Source organism: Eucalyptus grandis, chromosome 10 (genome assembly GCF_016545825.1).
Source record: "Eucalyptus grandis isolate ANBG69807.140 chromosome 10, ASM1654582v1, whole genome shotgun sequence".
In the NCBI taxonomy this organism is placed as follows: Eukaryota; Viridiplantae; Streptophyta; class Magnoliopsida; order Myrtales; family Myrtaceae; genus Eucalyptus; species Eucalyptus grandis.
Window position 1 is genome coordinate 37,926,539 of NC_052621.1, and position 19,389 is coordinate 37,945,927.

Below are 19,389 nucleotides of genomic sequence, written 5' to 3' on the forward strand. Positions count from 1 at the left end.
GTTTAAAAAATTTCTTGATTGACTCTTCAACTAGTGCTTAGAAAACTCAATAATGAAATCCTTCGAAAAGACACCATATCATTTATCATTCTAGTGCATTGCCTCGGTTTTTTTTTTTTTTTAATAATTATATATATATATGTGATTAGGAAATTATCATTCTAACAGAACATGTAACGTAAAGACATTCCCTCTCCTATACTTATCATAAATCACTGTATTAAGCATGAAGAGTTTTGCCAATTATAACTGATGGAAGACGCCATAATGTCATTTGGAAGGGCTCTTCCAGTTATTTCTTCGTTCTCGCGGGGGAATAAAGCCTGATTCTCATGAATTAATATAGAATGCCACAACAGCTGAGAAGACAAGCTGAGCACGGAGTACTCCTTTCCTTTCACTCCGATCCTTTCACTCCGACACCAAATCAGCAATCGGAAATATGGGAGCAATGTCCACTGGGACCTGAAACCATTAGGCAAAGACATGTGAGAAATACGCCAGCACACTGAAAAATACCCTCAACTCATAGAATGGCAGACTGTTCGGTACAGGGTGTCTCTCTTTATTTGGCTGATCTAGTGCTGCTCTTTAACATCTTAGGATGTCCATATTAAACCAAGGAAAAGTATGACGGAGTTTGTAGATGCAAAAGTTATAGAATACTACCTGAATGTTTTCTAGTCTCTGCAAAGCAGATTTGAGTGGATCTGTCATTTTGCAATATCTATTGATGAGGGACCTTGCAGCCCGCTTGTCACCTTTTGCTTGAATTGTGAGTATCTCCCGGCTCAAGCTTTCTACGGCACCTTCAACCTTACAAAGGATTTATGGCAATCAATTGGTTATTCTAAACAGAAAATGACGCTAAGGACGTGGGGAATGCCCACTGTAGTACCTTTGTAAAATCGACGCTGAATGTTTCATCATCATGCAACACGAGTGCTCCTTTCTCAAATAACCAGTTGAACTGCAACGCCTGACCTTTCCTGGTAATATAACAGGACCATATACAGCTCAGTGGGAATTTGTCGATATGATGGGACAAGGATCCATGTATAGCTAGCTTACCCATGAGCTTCCTCTAAGCCAAAACGAACCGAGCGAAAGCATCCAGCTAAAAAAGAGACATACATTGACTTAACCAAAGTCTTTGGAAGCAAGTCCTGAATGCCATTGCAAATCGTGTAAGAGTAAGAATATCAGCCTTATTTTAGATATTTCCAGAACCTAAAACATCATTACCTGGTCAATAAGAAACTTTAGCGCCCACAGACCAACTATATCAGCTTTTGCTTCTTCCAAAGCTGAGTGAAGTTCTTGAAGCTCCTGCATTGGTAGATAGAAGAATGTCACTGAAGCCAAGAGAGAAGAATACTGGAATTCTTACATTAAGTTCCTACATGGAAGGGTCTGTCTACACTCCCATGTCGATAAGCATGCAATAGTATCCCATGGAGTAACTTTTCTCAAAACGAGCAATATTTTCAACATTGGTCAGTATCTTAGTACTAGTTCCTTTATTATCAAGCAAATCAAGTGATGGTTTCTGGATGACAGACACGGTATATACAGACATGGAATCACATGAGTTTCGAGATTTATTGGCAAAAGAGAAATGAGAAAGTAGCTCTTTAAGTCTATACTTTCACTTTTATGGGTGTACATTGTGAACAACAGGCATTTTGGAGCTGCCGTGCTGGACCTTGTAATGGGATTCTCTTCACCATCTATTGCAATGTGTTAGCATCAAAAGCACAATCTTCATTGTCTTTCAACACATGTTGGACAAAAAAAACAATTTGCTATTTAAAATTCTATTAAACCACGAGATTATGATAACAACAATGAGAAGGAAATGGGAAAAAAAAGTATGACAAGGTAAAGTTGAGGGGACTAACTAGTCTCACTGTAGACTTCTGACCATTTGGTAGAGTTATGGTATGGGGGCCAATTCCATGGCAGCACTCATGGCAAATCGTGTGAGTAAAGAAAGAATCGAAATCTACTAGCCCACATTGTTCCCTTGAAATGCATGCAGCTGCTATGGGCTGGAGAATATGCTTGAACCTGGTTTTAATAAGAAGAGAGTTGAGAAGCATAAGAAGCGACTTCAGGGTGTAGAAAATCAGATGCAGACATTATGCTGTAATCTAAAGGAAATACAACAATCATAAAGGTGGCAAGGAAGTCATACTTTGCTTCTGAAACATTCTTGAGGATGACCATTGATGTTCCTCGATCCTTCACGATACGCTCATCATTTGGTAAATTAAAAGCAACAGTTTGAGGGCCCTTGACATCCTGGGTATCAATCCATCAATTAGTTTTCAGAAAATAAAAGCATCAGGGTGTCTAAGATAGCATAACTATCAGTCAAACTGTCAAACGATGAGTAGAAAATTGTTACTATTGAACTGGCTAAGGAAAATATGTGTCCACAATCTTACTCCAGAAAGAGGTGTTCATTAACCGGAATATAAGACCATATATGAAATAAGTCCACAGGCAATCGTAATGATTCACATTCTGCTGAATAACCAAAAACTCACCCCTGCATTGTAAATGCAATCATAATGATTCACATTCTGCTGAATAACCAAAAACTCACCCCTGCATTGTAAACAAGCTGAATGACACGTATTGGTGCAGCAATCACATCTAGCGATTTGTATACACTGTCCAAAGGCAGATTTTGTTCCAATACCTAGTGCGATGTTACAAAAGATAAGAAAGTATCCTACATCAGTAAAGTTGGACTATATTTATTGAGTCTCTGTGGAAGATGATTTGACAAAGGTACCTGAAGATTATCTCCAAAGAGTTTTAATTGAGAAGTCGCCTTGTCATCACGAATACCAATAAAAGCTTCAAATGTCGCCTAATGCAAATTACGAATTGATAGTAGCATTGCCAAAGATGCAGAGACAAATATTAGTACAAGACCATGGACATGTTAAAGGGCATTGAGCTGCACCTAAAGTGCATCCAAGCATTATCACGAGGCATATCAACATCGTTGCATATGGTATTCCATACTATACAGACAAAAGTGAGTACTCATTTCTTGCATATTTTCTCCCTTTCCTACTTAAAAATAATTCATCTCTTGCTTTGATAACTGGTTTATTAGATTGAGGATAGATACATAGAGATAAATATATATATATAATATATATAAAGTCAGTCAAAAACAAATCACCAGTAACATCATAACTTTTGCTTCCCTTTCCATACTTCTCTCTCTCACATATTTTTTGCACCATTTGCTCGCAGTCACCTCAAATATTCTTTCATCTTCAACATTTCAATCATAAAGTACTTTTTTTCTGTGAAGGTCAATTGAGTGCATGCGATAAGGACATATCTAAAGGCTAATGAGGAATAAAATAACAGGACTGGTGGAGTTACTACGACGCATGGGTAGCAAGATCAAAACTTCAAGGAAGAGAAAGGGACACAATTTTATCAAGACCTCATAAAGTATTGAGACATCGATGTGAATGTTATGCACATAGATTTGAAATGGAAGTCTGGCACTGTCAATGAAGGAATTTCAACAATTTTATCAGCTACATCAACTTAAAATCTGTACATGATAGGTAAAGACCGGACTTCAGGAGTCCAGGCTCCACAGGCATCATTTACAAAGGTTCCAACCAGTCTGGTGATTGTATGCTTCCGAGGTCAATTGCAGTGGTTTCTCAGATTTTCTCTTGTAATTTTAGCAACAGATATTTTTTCTTGTCTACCTTGCAGAAGGATAAAAATCAGAAGATCATGTTCTTCTTTGTTCAGAATTATATACCGATACCTATCAATGATATGAATATATGTCACTCTACTATTCATCTCTGAAGACAACCACCTCATCCATTGCTGTTCGTATTTTTAGACTGCTAATGCAATTAAACAGTCTTCTTCCGAGGTCAGTATCCAAAACTGTTATAGGTTAAACAATCTATATGAGAGTGAATCACAAGTAGGCTCTATGACATACATGCATGGCGAACCTACAATGCATGGATGAAAATTCTGGGGGAATAATACCTTGTAGCCAAATAGCGCATCTTCATAAGTCTCATAAGGGCCAATAGTCACATCCAACTTGGAGTCCTTCAAGTTAGGGAAAAGTGAGAGGATCGATACATTAGTAATGTAGGAATACTTCCAGAACTTGATTTTAAAAGATGAGCATCTTTATTCTTTCCCAGCAATTCTAGATCATGAGATAACCAACTTAACAAATTATAGCCACTAAAAATTGAACAAATGACCATTTTTTCTGACTGTCCATGCAGGCCAAAACCTGGCTTGATACCAATGCTCCAGCTGGGTAAAAAATCAGCATAATAACTAGGCTAGTGACCTTCATTATCAAGAGAATATTGCAGCATTAAACTACTGAGAACATAACCAGCTACAGACTGAAAAAATTTTCTTCAAGCATTCACTTCTCAACACCAACAGGAGAAGTGACAAAATCATCAATGGTTTGCACTAAAGAGGTCTGAGAATGGGATACGGTTAGAAGTAAACTGACACCATTCTTAAGATGAGTGTTTGTTAAAGAGAGTCCCTCATCATAAATCTTTTATTTTAGAGGAAAAGGTCACAGCAGCACCATTTGCAACCAGTGGAAGAAAGCTCATCTTATTCAGCTGGTGAAATTTTTACTCAAAGACTACGAGAAGGAATATTATCTCAGAATTCCACCCAAAACTCTTTCTCAAATTTATCAAATTATCGCCCTAATCCTAAATGTGGTGGCAACCAGTCTCAGCAACCTTAATCTCTCTTAGTCAAGCTTCTACATTTTCTGCTCCAGATACCTAACTGCTAAGGTGAACTCTGTACTTCCTAATAGATGGAGATTGACAGAGGACTCTCTTTTCCTCCAGTAGATAAAGCTCATAGGTATGCTAAAATGTCGTCAGAATACTTATCAAACCAGAGCTACATCTTACACTTGCTAGGTCCTCTCTCCCATTGTAGATATACTACAGCCAGCCACTGCAGAATTTCAATCTCAGAAGTAACACGTCTACTCACAATGAGAATTATGACATTAAAGATGAAACAAAAGGCAATATATACTAACCAACTCCATCCAGGCAATGTCTGAGTCATAATAGTCATTGGACAAAAAGGCTTCAGCCTTGCTTTGCAATAGTCTCTTCAAGCTACAAAAAGCAAGAAAGTACAGGTGTTTATGAACAACTCAGCCAGTATTGGCATGTTCATGTTTATAGAATGACCCAATGAATTGGTAATGGTAATACTTCAACCAACAATACCTTGGGGAGCTAGTTGAATTTCCAGCTTTATGCAACAGTTCAGCAGCTTTTGTAAGCAAAGCTCTGTACTCTTGTGAATAGGGGACAATAAAAAGGTCATGAACTGGTTTGACTGTATTATTATTATTACTTTCGTCAGAAACTATAGATGAGGCTCCGTCCAAACTAGATTGACTTTTCCTCTTAATGACGTTGAAAAAGCCAGTTGCCTCCGATTGTTCATCTTTTGATAAGCTACTCTTCCATAAATCAAATTCCTGATTCCACACAAGCAGTTAAAATAACTTTCTAGCAGATATATAGGGAATAGACAGCTTCAATGATTACAAATCCAATCTTGAATGGATGTTAGCTGGTGTAGGTCATTCTTGAATTTGGATCAATTTAAAGAGATACCTCTTTTTCCATGTCAGGAGGATAAAAGTTTGCACTGGGTGGTTTTTGCATGGGAAATGCAACCTTATATTCTATACCCTTCCACCCATTTACTTGCTTTGCAGGTTTGGAGAGCAACTTAACAGCTGAATCTGCAGTTGTCAAAAATGCCTCATTCTCATCAAGGCAAGACCTGTGGACAGATAAAAACTATCATTCTTTGACAATTCTAGATGTCATGAAGGACATAAAAATTTAAAAAGGTGACCACCCATGCAAAATCAAATGGAAGTTTTAAAACGATGCAATTAATCATGTCAGTCCCTTAACACTCTGAAACTTCCACTAAAGGAAATTATCTGTGGCAATAACCTTTTCCGAAACCAACATAAATACTATAAAAGGTCTTCTAATGAGAGTTTCACTAATCTTGACTGTTTCTTATCTCTCTATATCATATAAAAAAAAAAAAAAAAACCCAAAGGCAACTTTCCATCTCAAACTTTCACCCAAAAATTCCATGAAAGATAAAATGAATGAAAGCTGTATATAACTGAAAAATGGGCAAAATAATAATTTAAAAGGGTTGACAAACTATTATTTTATTTCATAAATCTCTCACGAACTCTAGATTTAAATTAACTTTTACACCCAACTAGCATTTTGATGGATTTTCTAAAATAACTGAAATTACACCGTCTCTTTCCTTGTCAAAATTTGCACACACGTATGAGAGTGCCATTTTTGCTAACCAACTAAGAAAGAAGAGAGATGTGAATAAAAGAAATGAGAGACATGTCAAGTCAGAGCTTTCCATCTTGGTTTACCATGGACTTTTATTTATTGAATAGTATATCCATTTAAGCTTGTCCAGCTCTGACGAAGCAGCATGCTCCTTCAACCAATCCCTCAAAGCTGGATTGTTGTACCATACCTAAAATAATAAACAAAAAGTTACCCACCAAAATCAAATCAAGCAGAAAGCTGCTTAAGCTGTAGTATAGAAGGATTCTCAACCCTCTTATAATTCAGGAATTAGTACCTCTGTCTATGACAATAAGTTTGACTAGAAGAAAAGAATGGTTAGTATCATCATGATCCTACTGCTATCTTCATAAAGCGAACACCAACCTTGCCTTTTAAGAAACGAACAAGGCATGTAATGATTTATGAAAGCAGCCAAAAATATGCAGAATCATTCACAGCCTGACAATAAGGACTATATTAAAAGCATTTGATAATAGAATATCCTCTCGCCAGTCTCAGTAGATAAGTTATTAAATTACGACCGCATCAAATTTTTTTAATGATAAAAACAACAAAGCTTTACCCCCATAGCTGCATCAACTATATGGATCATCTCATGCCATTGAACGTCCTATCTAACACTATCTTTCTCATTCTGCAACTACTGGACCGCCATTTGATGTTGTAATTGACTGAAAAAAAAAAAATCGATACCAGTACTTGACTCAAGATAGGCTAGTTCCTTCAGTCCAAGGGTCCATTTTAAGGTGAAGAATTACCAATTGATAGGTATCACACATGCACCATATTTTAACATATACCGATCAAAGGTAGAGGTAAAGTATGCTTCACTTAAGAAAGTTCAGTATTGATCTAGAAATAATTGTGGATATGCATATACAGTTTTACCAACCTGTAGGTAGAAGATCTCATCAATAACTTTTGCAGCCTCAATTACTAAAAGCAGGGCTTCCCTTTCTCCATTTGAAAGCCCTGAAAGCTGCACAAGAAAATGTGAGAGTGAAATGAAAAGGTGAATATCGTTTCTTTTTTTGTAGATAAAGAGATGAACGTTGTTTCTTGTGCATGCAAGAAAAAAAATGTAAAAAAGAACCTTGAAGTATAAGAAGTAAATTCCACTACTACTTTTGAGCAAGCTAGTGCAAAGGCCTTTTTGGCTGACATCACATAACCAAGACTGAACTGATCCTCACAAGATTTTTCCACATATAAGATACATAGATATGAAGAAAAAGTCACCGAGACCACTGCACATTACACATGCACTTTTTTTAAAAAAAAAATTCTCTCAGAGAAGTAGAAAATGAGCTTCTTTGTGTAACCCCTAGGAATAAGACAGTCATCTTATACTGGGGTAGGGGTGGCATGTATTTAGTCCTTCCTAATGAATGTGGTTGGACAACAGAGCTAAAAACAAAAGGCAAAGACAAAATGAACTCACATCAAATAGCAATTATGTCTACAATTAGCGCAATGAGTTAGAGTAATAAAAATATCAAAAGAATTGCAAGCAGCTTCTATAGTCCTTTATCCCCTTCGGTTAAACAAATAAATGACCTGAGAATCATACCCATCCAAGACTAGCTGCTACAAATTATGACAGATATGAGAAAAGAGATCTACATAAATTCCACCAAAGGAATTACAACCTCTGCCTTGAGGGTAACAGAAGCATAGCGATGGATTTTCTTTTGTAGAGCCAAGCTGCGGTCAATGGCCTTCTGGTTGTACCTTTAATAAATTTAGATAAAATAGATTATGCAAGTGGTATAAAACATTGCAAATGCCCATAAGGAAGAAATTACCCATAACTCTTTCAATTACTTCTCAAGTTAAAAATTAATGTCAATAAACTAAATGATAGGATATCTAGCCTAAGCTAAAACTTCTCCAAATGAAATAACAAAAGTTCATTAGGCTTTCTCATAGCAAGCATCTATTCTGAAGCTTACCTTTGTGTAATTATGTCAAATAGTTGCCCGTACTGCCCATTCACGTCAAATGGGGTGTACTCAGGATCTTCTTTAGCAAGGAAACTTCTATACTCATCATAAGATAAGTACTTAACAGCAGATACTTCGCTTTCCTATGCAACAAAAAGATCTCAGATGGTATAGTTGTTGAAAACCTCTTTAGTAGTAGATAATAAGAAGGTTGATAAGGGCACTTGTAAAACATCTCAAATTAGAAAAAAATGTCAATGCATTTACATTTTCTTGTTACAGGTAAGCAGTGCATTAGAAATGAAAACATTTCCTTATCAAGCGTAGCCTAAAAGTGTCCCGGGGGCACTTGTTAACAAAACCCTAAAAAGATATATGTCATGAACTTACAGTAGACAAGTACTCGAATTAAAAGAAGCAATTAATATGAAAGAGCAAAATCCTGGAGATGCCGGTAATCATTTCAATATGAAGCTCTATTTTGGGATAAATAAATTTGCCGTTCTCCAGTAAGTTCTCCATCAAACTGAAAAACCCTGAACAACTTAACATGCTGACAAATGACAAATTGGCAAAGAATATGGTCCCATCTATATTTGTAAATTTCCATGCGAATGTTCATGCACATATCTACCTAGATGCATATTGACTACCGTTCATACATGCTTTTATCTTGATGATCCTCCAATTTATACATAAACACCACTACAAGGAAGACCATCTTCTGAGTGGGCAAGAACAAAACTCACTTTAGACAAGAGCATGGTACCTGCAGCGTAAAGGCCTCCAATGGAATTGGATCAAGAGTGGTCACCAGATAGACATCATTAAATTCATTATTGATGAAATCACCATCATTTGTCACACTGCATGGGAAAGCAACATAAGAAGTCAATGAAGTATGAATACCCTGAATGTCCTTTGAGCAAATTAAAAAGAATGAAAGAAATATTAAAGCTGGCCAAAACCTCTAAAATCATTTGTTATTGAAGATTTGGAGAAAACTGACTTTTAACACTTTGTCTTAATATAACCTCATGAAGAAGTCATATAAATGCACGGTGCTCAGTAGTAGATAGGATGCCTTCTACTTATTCAGTAATTGATGATGCAACTTCTGGATCTGATGCTTCTCATACTATGTAAACAGATTTCTTCATCCTAGGTAATGAAAACTTAAATTTCGCGAATTTTTAGTTCAAATTTGGTTTAATAAAATCTCAACATAAGGATATTAAATTTCAATTGACCAAATTCCAGAAGCAAGAACTTGTTCAAGTAAAGAATGGAAAAATGGAGTAAGACAGAGTGTGACTGCCAAAAGCATTAAAGCAACTGTGCTGCACACGAAAACACATCAAATGGCTAGCCAATAAAGCACTTAAGAGAGGTTGTGGAAGTATTAATTGTGTCTTTTTCAAATAAAGTGTAAAACTTAAAACGACATGATACCCTATCTTGGAACTCCCATTACATGACATGCACAAGTCAAAACCCCATAGATTGCACACAATGTTCCGTGGGTACCAGTGCTACAGTTAATAACTTGAAACATGAGAAAATGCTTCAATCCATTGATATGAAGAAGAATGAATACAGAATCTTGAAAATGTCTAGCCTGGTTGATGCGTCTTTGGAGGGAAAGGAAACAGTTGCAGAAATGGAGGTAAGGGTCACTAACCACTCTTGAAGAAAAATAAATAACAACTCAAATGCATCTTTTGGAAGGACTATCCCTAGCTCCTCCTCAAGTTCCCTCCTGAGGCATACAAAGTTTATCTCAGAATAAGCATGATTGAGCAAGCAGGTAATTCTTTTTTTTGGTGGCCAGAGCAAGCATGTAATTTAAATAACCATAAAACATCAAGTCAGGAACATATAAATTCAGTAAATGTAAAGGAAATGGCATGAATTTCTCAGTGTATTTAGTTTCTGTTCTAGATTTTAATATTATTGTAAAAAGTTTCTTCACAAACAGGTCCACAACTCACAGGAGCCTTCATATACAATCATAAGCCAGCTCTCTAAAATCAATTTTTACAATTATATATAAAGCATCTTCTTTCCACCAATTGGGATTATTGCTTTACTGAAGGAAAAAAGTACTCTACCTCGTGAATTCTTATTATATTTCTACGACATGGTTTGTATATAATTAAAGCTTTCAGGGTCGTAAAGGCCTTGGCCAAGGTCCATCCTCTTATTTCTTTCCTTTTCTGCCAGTCAAAGTCAGAATTACGAGCTCAGTGGATCTAGAACTGCACTTTCAGACTGGAAGACAGATCATGTTGCATGGGCATCAAGATAAGAAGAGAAATCATGCATATTTTAAAATTGCAACTAGCAAATAGCCAAATTAGTTCTATAGTGGCGAGATGAAGAGAAACTGCAAATAGTCTTCACAAAAAATGCTAATGAATGAAAATTACAAATATGTACACAAATTGAGGTGAAAACTTGCAATGGTGGGAATCCACATCAAGAGCAGCTCTATCAGAATTGTTGCCAGTAGAAAAAAAATGATCTCAAGAACTTTATAAAATATAGATCAAACTGGTAGTTTTTAGGCGAATAACTTTCTCCCAAGGTAATCTGTGATTGCAAGATAACAGAAAATAGCCTTACTTCTTTATAGGTAACAGTACTGTGGGAAGCATTGCCATTAGAAAACGACCCAGGTAACAACAAAACACAACTTACTAGGAGTCATGTATAAAAATTGAACCACAGCAAAATATAAGGCCCAAATCTTAATGTAGATGCCACAAAGATGAAAACGCTAATAGTAGTTCCTGCAGAGCATAGAATTGCTCTGAACCTAGAAGCAGAGAATCAAGCATTATTAAAGGATTGAGATTGTTAACTGGGCTGTCACAAGCGAGGAATCGCCAGCAGATATATGGCCAGCACTCGAAATATCCCAGCAGCCTGGCCACGAGTCCTTGCAGTCAGCACGCTTCTGGAGGAGAAGTTCCTGTGTACTCTCTGAATATATCCACACATGAACTGCTCGATGGTAATCCCCATCACGGTGCACATCACCCCTGCACAAGATAACAGCAACAGTATGCAAATAAGGGGAAGGGAAAAGGGTCAAAAAGACTAGTCGATAAATATGTTTGAAGGGGGAAAAAGGTTCTTGAATAGATGTCTTGATGTTTATGAGCAAACAATGCAGATTAATATGACAGATATTGCTTCCAGTTAAAGAAAAGGGTACCGGACAGTAAAGCTTTAAACTGGTAAAACGATTTGAATACGTAAAGTTGGTAGAGACAGGCGTAGAACTAACTTAATTCTAGCAGTTCAATTACCAGCTTGATCGTCCAACATAAAGCAGTGCTATGATGAGGAAAAAGACAGCACAGTTTCACCATCCATGCTATTAAGACAAGACACAACCTACGCTTTGTCAGGACTCGGGATACACTCAAAGCTGAGTACTTTTCACATCGCTCCCGTTTTCCAGCCGACCCAACAAGTGATCCCATCAGCATTAAAAAAGAATCGCATCATCAAGAACCCATGATTGAACGGAAGAAAATGATACCCGCGTTTCCTCATATCAAGTTCTTTCTTTTCACTCAATTTTCGAGGCAGCAAACAAAGAACTAAAAAGGGTTGGACGAAGAGAGGGAGAGGCGCGTGCCTGGGTTTGCAAATGCCGGTTTTTCACCAGTCCTGGTGAGGACGTCAAAATACTCAATTCCAGAGTGAGCCGGAGCTTCCGCCATGTTTCAGTGAATCAGTATCACAGGTTCGCCACTCAAACCGCTCTCTTTCAGCGTCTCGATGTCAGATGCAAGAGAGCGAGAAGCGAGATTAGAATATGGCCCGGCGTGTGATCTCGGCTGAGTATTGATTCGGGTTCTGGACGGAGTCAAATCGGACACGGCTGAGGATGTCTTCTCGGAGAAAAAAGGTCTCTGGGTATTTAATATGTGAAAAAGTACTTGTACGCGAAATTCTGCCTGTCTGTCTTGAATAATCGTCGCTTCTCCATTTGCCAAAAACGGATTCACTAAACTTGAATAATGGATCATAGATTTAAACTTCGATTAATACTTCAAAGTTCATCCATAATTTATCAGTATGGTCAACTATTAATTAATTACCAATAGAACAATAATCTTTTCCTATCGTCAAAACCTGATAGTAGATTACCGATTATCTTGAATTTTACAAGTGATCACCCTATTAGTGAGTAGATTACAGATTGCATAGGTAATTTACTAGTAATTTCAGTTCACGATTATGACTTATGAACCAAATAACTAATTTACCATGAATTTTGTACTATACTAGGAATAATGTTTTGATCTTACGAGCACCAACGTTCATTTGTCAATTACATGCTAGTGAAATAATTGATTTATCATGTTGAAATGCTCTTGTAGATCACAGGCAGTCAACCGTTTTTACAAATAAACATGTTTTTATATCAGTAGACTATGAATTGTTTACATCCTTTCCCCCTTGCATATGGACAAGTCACCGAAGTCAATCAAATGGCATCAAACCGCACATATTTTGACTAGCAGTATGAATACCAGCCACCGCACACAGTTATATTTTCTTCTTCAGTCACCATCGTTCCTGCTAAACATGGCGTGATAGCTTTTTCGTCTACCACCGGTCAGCATTCAGCAATTTTTCATCACCTTGTCCAAAGCCAAACCCTTTTGAGAATGCCAATCGAGGTGATTTTTTCTCACCAGAAAAGCTTTCAAATGGCAAGACTCTAAAAACAATCCCTACAAGAATGACCATCCAGGAAAAATCTATTCTTGGCCAGGCATATCAAATTCTACTTGGTCATGAACTGCTGAAAAAATTCTCTGAACATCAGCCGCATGGCACCGAAATGCTATGCTCCGGTTAAAAAAAAAATTACTAGTTGATCCAGTTTAATGAGTTAGCCATGGCAACGGCCTGGGAGAGCATGACGGTCAGGCCTCCCTCCATGCAACATTGCTGAAGTAAGCAGTTATGCCCTTGAATTTGCCATCCACATAATTTTCTTCAATCTGCAGATCTCTCCTATCATGTTATGCAGAGAAGACAAATCAAGTCCATCAAAAAGGGTTATAATCTAACAAGGCAGTACCTCAACATGTAAAGGAGGAGAAGAAAGCCAAGAGAGCTCTTCCACTTGGCTTAAGTCCATGTTGCGGGGAAGAAACATGACGATATTTGGTGTTATCCTCTGAGCAGCTTGAAATACTGAATAGCTGTCATTAGATGGATATTAGATACATTTTTTTTTTCTGGAAAAAAATGGTGATAATTTTTTGCCTAGCCACAACAATGGAAGTCTCAGAATTAGGTGACGACAGTACTGCAGAATCATACAGCCTACAGACCATATTCATCTTGATTGAGGTTTGTGATAACACTCAGGCCGTGCACACATAAGATAACTATTGATATGGAAAGAATGCATTGGTAAAGTTAGTTCAGAGGAAATATAGTTTGACCTCCTTTCTCCTTTCAGTTATTCATACCATTGACCTATGACACTACTACAAAGAACAGAACTCCTCTTTGTTTAGACAAAGAAAGAGAAAAATTTGTAGTACTGTTTGTATTATTTTCAGTTAAAAATTGATTCAGGTACTTTTACTCCTCTAGTATAATAATTTACACACAACCAATAACTTCATCACTATCTGAAAAGGCCTTTCACTTAGATATGAACAAGAATGTGCATGAAGAGATTCTGCATACCCGTCTTTTGGCTTGAGCAGATCAAGATTAAATTGCTGAATCATTTTGTATGATGGGCCACCCCACGGAGGTGAAAGGTAAACAACATCACCCTGATGAAACAAAATCAAGGGGCATTTTACTTATAGTTGAGCAAAATGCAGCATAAATTGTTGAGCCTGGAACATGAGAACCCAGGCAACACACTTGTACCTTGAGCACAAAGAAAGAATTTAAACCGAATAATTATGCCAGACATGTGATTGCAAAGCGATATTGGAGGACAATCATTAAAGGGACCTACCAAGCATTATATGACGCAATCATAAAACAAAAGCAAGGCTCAATCTGAAGCATCAAATCATTGCCAGAAGCCACCTGCCAAATGGTTGGCATTACTTGCTTTATTCTTCTTGTATTGCATAACCATTATTAATACCATATAAGTGTCTCCAACTCAACAAAAAGTGACAATTGAACTGCAAAGCTTATTCTAACTATGCATGGCATGTAAGCAGCACAATAAACCCAGACTGCCTCAACTACCTTTGCAACATGAACAGACATGTGAAAACTGGGCATGATTAGAATGAAGTAGCATCTCTTGTATATTGTATCACTACCTTCAGTGATGGAGCAAGTTGGAAGAAGTCCCCAACAACAAAATCAATACGGTCTTCTACCCCATACACTTTGGCATTATGAAGAGCCAATGCAATTTTTTGAGGATCAATATCAATTGCAATAACATGGTGACATCTGCAGCAAGTAAAGGCAATCTCAATTCATAAATCTAAGAATACTCCCACTAATGAGATAAACTAATTAGCCTTAAAAGTCAAAATATCATGAACTTTCTCAACAGACATTCAAGAAAGGGCTGTTATATAAGCATCTCAAGCATCTAACCATTATCAAGAAAACTGAAACTCCCATTGAGAATTCCTAAGCTTTTAATGAAGGCATGTATATATTTCTCTCAACTTCACCACCAAAACATTCTGCACAATCGCATTCCAGAGTTAGTATAAAGAGTGTGCAGCGAAGCAGTGAACGAAGAACTTACAGTATAGCAAACTGAATGGCATTGCCCCCAACACCAGCAAAGCAATCAATCACAGTTTTTCCACGACATCTCTCTGCATGTCGGATGGCAATCTCCTCAGGAGTGACAGAATACCACCCTTCCTCGTCCAACTCGACACCTTCATCATACCTCGAGAACAGGTGATATCTTTGCAACCAGTACTTCTTGACTAGAGGACTGATAAGGGCACAATCCCCACGCTTTCCCCTGCTTCGCTTCAACTTAACTGAAAGAACATGCAATAAATTGATCTCAACCCGGATGGATTATATCAACAAAAGTCGGGACAGCGAGCGACAGAACAATAAGAGGACATTTGCTTTTCCTGGGGTCACCCATGAGAGAAAAAAAGGCCATTGCTTTGAGGGTTTGGCCTGTAGCAACTAGCAATTCGAGTCGGTCAGATAATTTGGGTATCATAAAAGAGAGCATTTTCGACATGTTCTGCTCGATCAACTGAGTAACACAAATCGGAAAAGGAATAGCTTTGCTTGAAAATTCACTCCAACGAAAAGCTGAAAAGGAGATCAGCAGAAATTGATAAGCGAGCAAGGTAAGCAAGGAAAATGAAAACAGGAGTACCTCGCTTGCGTTTCTTGAGACGACGGGAATGGGAAGCTTGAACGGCAACCCTCTCGTTCGCCGTCATCGGCAGCTTCCCGCTCTCGCTCGTGCGTGCCAAGTTGGGAGGGTGGCTTCCCGGGTCGAGTGGAGGGAGAGAGAGAGCCGGTACTGTTCGTTCGCGCAAGAATCCACCTTTTTGTATTTTACGGCTTATGCATTTTCTTAATCTTATAGTCCGGGTTGACTTTGGTCTGAGATCAGACCCGCCTTACCCGGATCAGCAACCGCTCTGACCGGTCTTGTAGGTGCCATTTTTTCTGTCTTAGCTTTCTCTGCTGCCCCTGTTTCTTCTTTGTCGTGTTTCCAACGTTTGAACCTCGTCAAATTCTTTATACGAGTTCCCCCTGTCTCAGTCCCGCCGTTTCGTTTTTCAAAAAAATGCAACTTTTGATGATGGAGTCGAGGGAAAACTCAAGCTTTGATGCCTTTTGCCTGATCTTAGCTTATTGTTTCGGTGGAATGCATGATAGTTCGATTGCCCCCAATTAGCTTACCATGTAAATGTGATTAATTTTTTGTCTCGCTCTTCGCAATTAGGCTTGGTCAATCATCTCTCCTAGAATGATGCTTACATTGTAGACTCCACGGTTCACAGATCACCCCATGAGTTTTATTTAATTTTGGCGATCATTTATAGCAGTAATCACCAAATGTTCTACTTGCTTTGCACCCGACAATGTGCTGACATTTTGCCTTGTTTCGCTTTCCCCTAATCCAAGTGTAGATTGCATGGTCATGAGTGAGGATGAGGGCGCCTTCATGCCTCGTACCCTGCTGCACTGCGTGTGCATGCTACGTGTGCCGAACTGTGGTCTCAAGGATTAGCAGGGGGTCGGCTCTGATTGCATATTGTGGCCTCTTCGGGCTTCCTCTGATGGTGTGGTGGATATTCCATGAGGTCACTGCCCCCCTGATGAAGAAGCTCCTAGTAAGTCCTTGATGTTGCTTCTTGGGTTATCGTGTGCATAACTTTCCTTGTAGTTTGTCGAAGCAGATACAGCGGTAAGTAATGGTTTCTCTTACCAAATAGTTTTCAAAGAAGTTATCATACTTGATTCAATGGAAACGGGTAAATGGGAGCATTCTACCGGCTTCGGTTATATCTCTGTATTGTATGTACCTCTGCTACGGTGGGCTTACCAGTGAACCAAAGGGAATACGGGTGCCACAATCTTCCAAAGAGGTACTTAAGCTGTTTCCACTGGCACCTTGACTGTTGGACTGCTTACCACTTTTCTTTTGGGAGTTTATTCTGCCGTTGATGCAGGGTCTTCCGCCACCCTGCTCTCGCCACCACGTTCTTAAGTTTTCACGTATTAACATAAACATTAGGAGTGAGTGTGGCCTTCTTATAACATGGGCCATGTCAACCTCGTGTCAAAGTGTCAATGACTAGGCCTTTCGCAAGAAACTCTTGAGTTGGAGGACACGCAATAGATGACTCAAATAGACCTCTTGGTGATGAAGCTAATTAGTTAGCTATTGCCCGTCTGAGACATGTTTATGGTGCAGGGAAGCATCCACCTCCACTGGATCAGACAACTTGAGCACATGGAGAAAAGGAGGGGGCTAAGCCAGTCACTTACTCGTACTCTTTCCTGCACGTACACCGCACTGACTCTGACTGGGTGGTCGACGCCAGCTGTGGAGAAAGCGGGAAGTCGGCTGATGGTGGTTGGCCTTCTTTGTGGGTGCGAATTCTACCTGGCTGGGCGACGGCAGCGTTGTACATAGATGGTCTCTCGTGGCTCCAATCTTGTTTTTCCAGATAGGGAATTCTGAGCCAACCTGTCGACCTTGAGAAAAAGCTTGATGAAGCTTGGATGTAAGCTGTGGACTCTAATCTTGCTAGGGGTTTCCTTTATAGTTACCGCAAAGTGACTTACCACAATTATGTCCAAACATGTTGATTCTGTGGTCTTACTTCTTCCATATAGCTTTTCCCTATATTCTGGAGCAAAAGTCTGTCCTTCATGCTTCATTACTGCTTCAATCAGATGAAGTGGTTTGCGGCTTACTTAGAATTTGAGGGTTTGTCATAACTAGCTTTGGTTTGAAGCCTTTTCGATCTTTACAACTCCAACAAACAAGTGAAATTTATGGTACTTTTGGTAACCATTTTCTTTCCAAGAACAATTTCAGCTCAAAAATAGTTTTTCACAAATTTATTTAAAGGTATTTAATAACTATCCAAAATTTCTACTCTCGGAATAAAAATGTGTTTATTATGATCCTCAAATTCTTTTATTATTTAGAATTTCTTTTAATTTTTTAAAATAATTTTATTATATTTTTCACTTTTTTTCTTCTTTTTCTATTCTTTTTTTTCCGTTCTTCTTTTTCTTCCTTAAGCCAATTGTTGGCCTAGGCCATGGATAGCAACCTCACCCAAATCTGGCAAGGCTGAGCTCACCCAACCACAATCGAAGCTCAACTTTGTTGAGCCATCGCAAGGTCGGCCTCGCCATGGTTAGGCGACATCGATCTCACCATGGCCTAGCGAGGCTTTGAGGAGGTCACCGGCCATGGTAATAAGGATGAGAAACTACATTTGGTGGAATTTACATATAATAATAGTTTTCAGCTAAAGATTGGTATGGCTTTGTTTGAGGCATTATATGAACAAGCCTGTAGAACTCCTGTCTATTGAGACGAGGTAGGTGAACGGAGATTGACAAGACCATAATTAGTACAAATCAAGTTGGACACAATAAAGGTCATTTGAGATCAACTTAAAACTGCTCAAGGTTGACAGAAGAGCTATGCCGATAAACATTGAAGACCTTTGGAATTTAACATGGGGGATCATGTATTTTTAGAAGTATCGCCAAGGAAAGGCATATCAAGGTTTGGAAAGAAAGGAAAATTAAGCCCAAGATTTATTGGACTATTGAAATCCTCAAAAGGATAGGAGAATTGGTGTATTGGTTAGCCTTACTACCAAGTTATCTAATGTTTGCGATGTTTTTCACGTATTAATGTTGAGGAAATAGCAACCTGATCCTACCCATATTTTAGATTTTAAGACGGTAGAAATGGATGAAAGAGTTAAGTACATGAAGGAACCAAGACAAATATGGATCGAAGGGAACGGATTCTCAAGTGTCAAAGTCCCATGGCAATATCATAATATGAAGGAAGCAACATGAGAAAGTGAGGAGAAAATGAGACGTCTCTATTCAATCTCTTCGAATGAATAGGTACTATCTCAAATTTTGAGGATGGAATTTTTTAAGAAAGGAAGAATTATGACGTCTAGATTTTGGCCTATTCGATTAGTGAGCTAAGAAATGGAATTTGGCAATGGTAATTGGCATTGCTAGGAAATGTGTCATTAGTGGGATTGAATAATAACTGTATTTGATCCATAACTTAGCTGAGAAATTTTTAGTATCAATTGGATGAATTATAGACATAATCTTTAGTCCCTTAACATGAAATTGAACACGACTAATGCCATTTCTTCTTCAATGGCCGGCCACCTCTCCTCTTCACCACTTGTCATTGTGGTTGTGCCACTTGACACTGCCACCCAATGCCACCAATGGCCCGTTGGAAGATACGCAAATTAGAAGATATGCAAGAATCA

General features: G+C 38.3%; 2 protein-coding genes across 2 annotated transcripts; both read right to left on the bottom strand.

Moving 5' to 3' along the window:
- Positions 1-107: 107 nt before the first annotated feature.
- LOC104423246 (nudix hydrolase 3) lies at positions 108-11,947 on the bottom strand. The gene is made up of 21 exons (XM_039303466.1): positions 11,828-11,947; positions 11,248-11,427; positions 10,065-10,142; positions 9,153-9,249; positions 8,393-8,526; positions 8,090-8,171; positions 7,333-7,419; positions 6,500-6,606; positions 5,694-5,865; positions 5,298-5,554; positions 5,102-5,183; positions 4,051-4,116; positions 2,804-2,881; positions 2,612-2,707; positions 2,198-2,304; positions 1,902-2,070; positions 1,246-1,329; positions 1,072-1,166; positions 899-989; positions 670-816; positions 108-465 (listed from the first exon to the last, which is right to left on the bottom strand). The coding sequence occupies exons 1-21, from the start codon at positions 11,878-11,880 to the stop codon at positions 412-414; spliced, it is 2,316 nt and encodes a 771-aa protein (XP_039159400.1). The 5' UTR covers positions 11,881-11,947; the 3' UTR covers positions 108-411.
- An 851-nt stretch (positions 11,948-12,798) lies between these two features.
- On the bottom strand, positions 12,799-15,952 carry LOC104423247 (trimethylguanosine synthase). Its single transcript, XM_010035752.3, has 6 exons — positions 15,759-15,952; positions 15,156-15,402; positions 14,713-14,848; positions 14,111-14,202; positions 13,491-13,614; positions 12,799-13,410 (listed from the first exon to the last, which is right to left on the bottom strand). Exons 1-6 carry the CDS (start codon positions 15,823-15,825, stop codon positions 13,333-13,335), a joined length of 744 nt encoding a protein of 247 aa, XP_010034054.2. The 5' UTR covers positions 15,826-15,952; the 3' UTR covers positions 12,799-13,332.
- Positions 15,953-19,389: the final 3,437 nt, after the last annotated feature.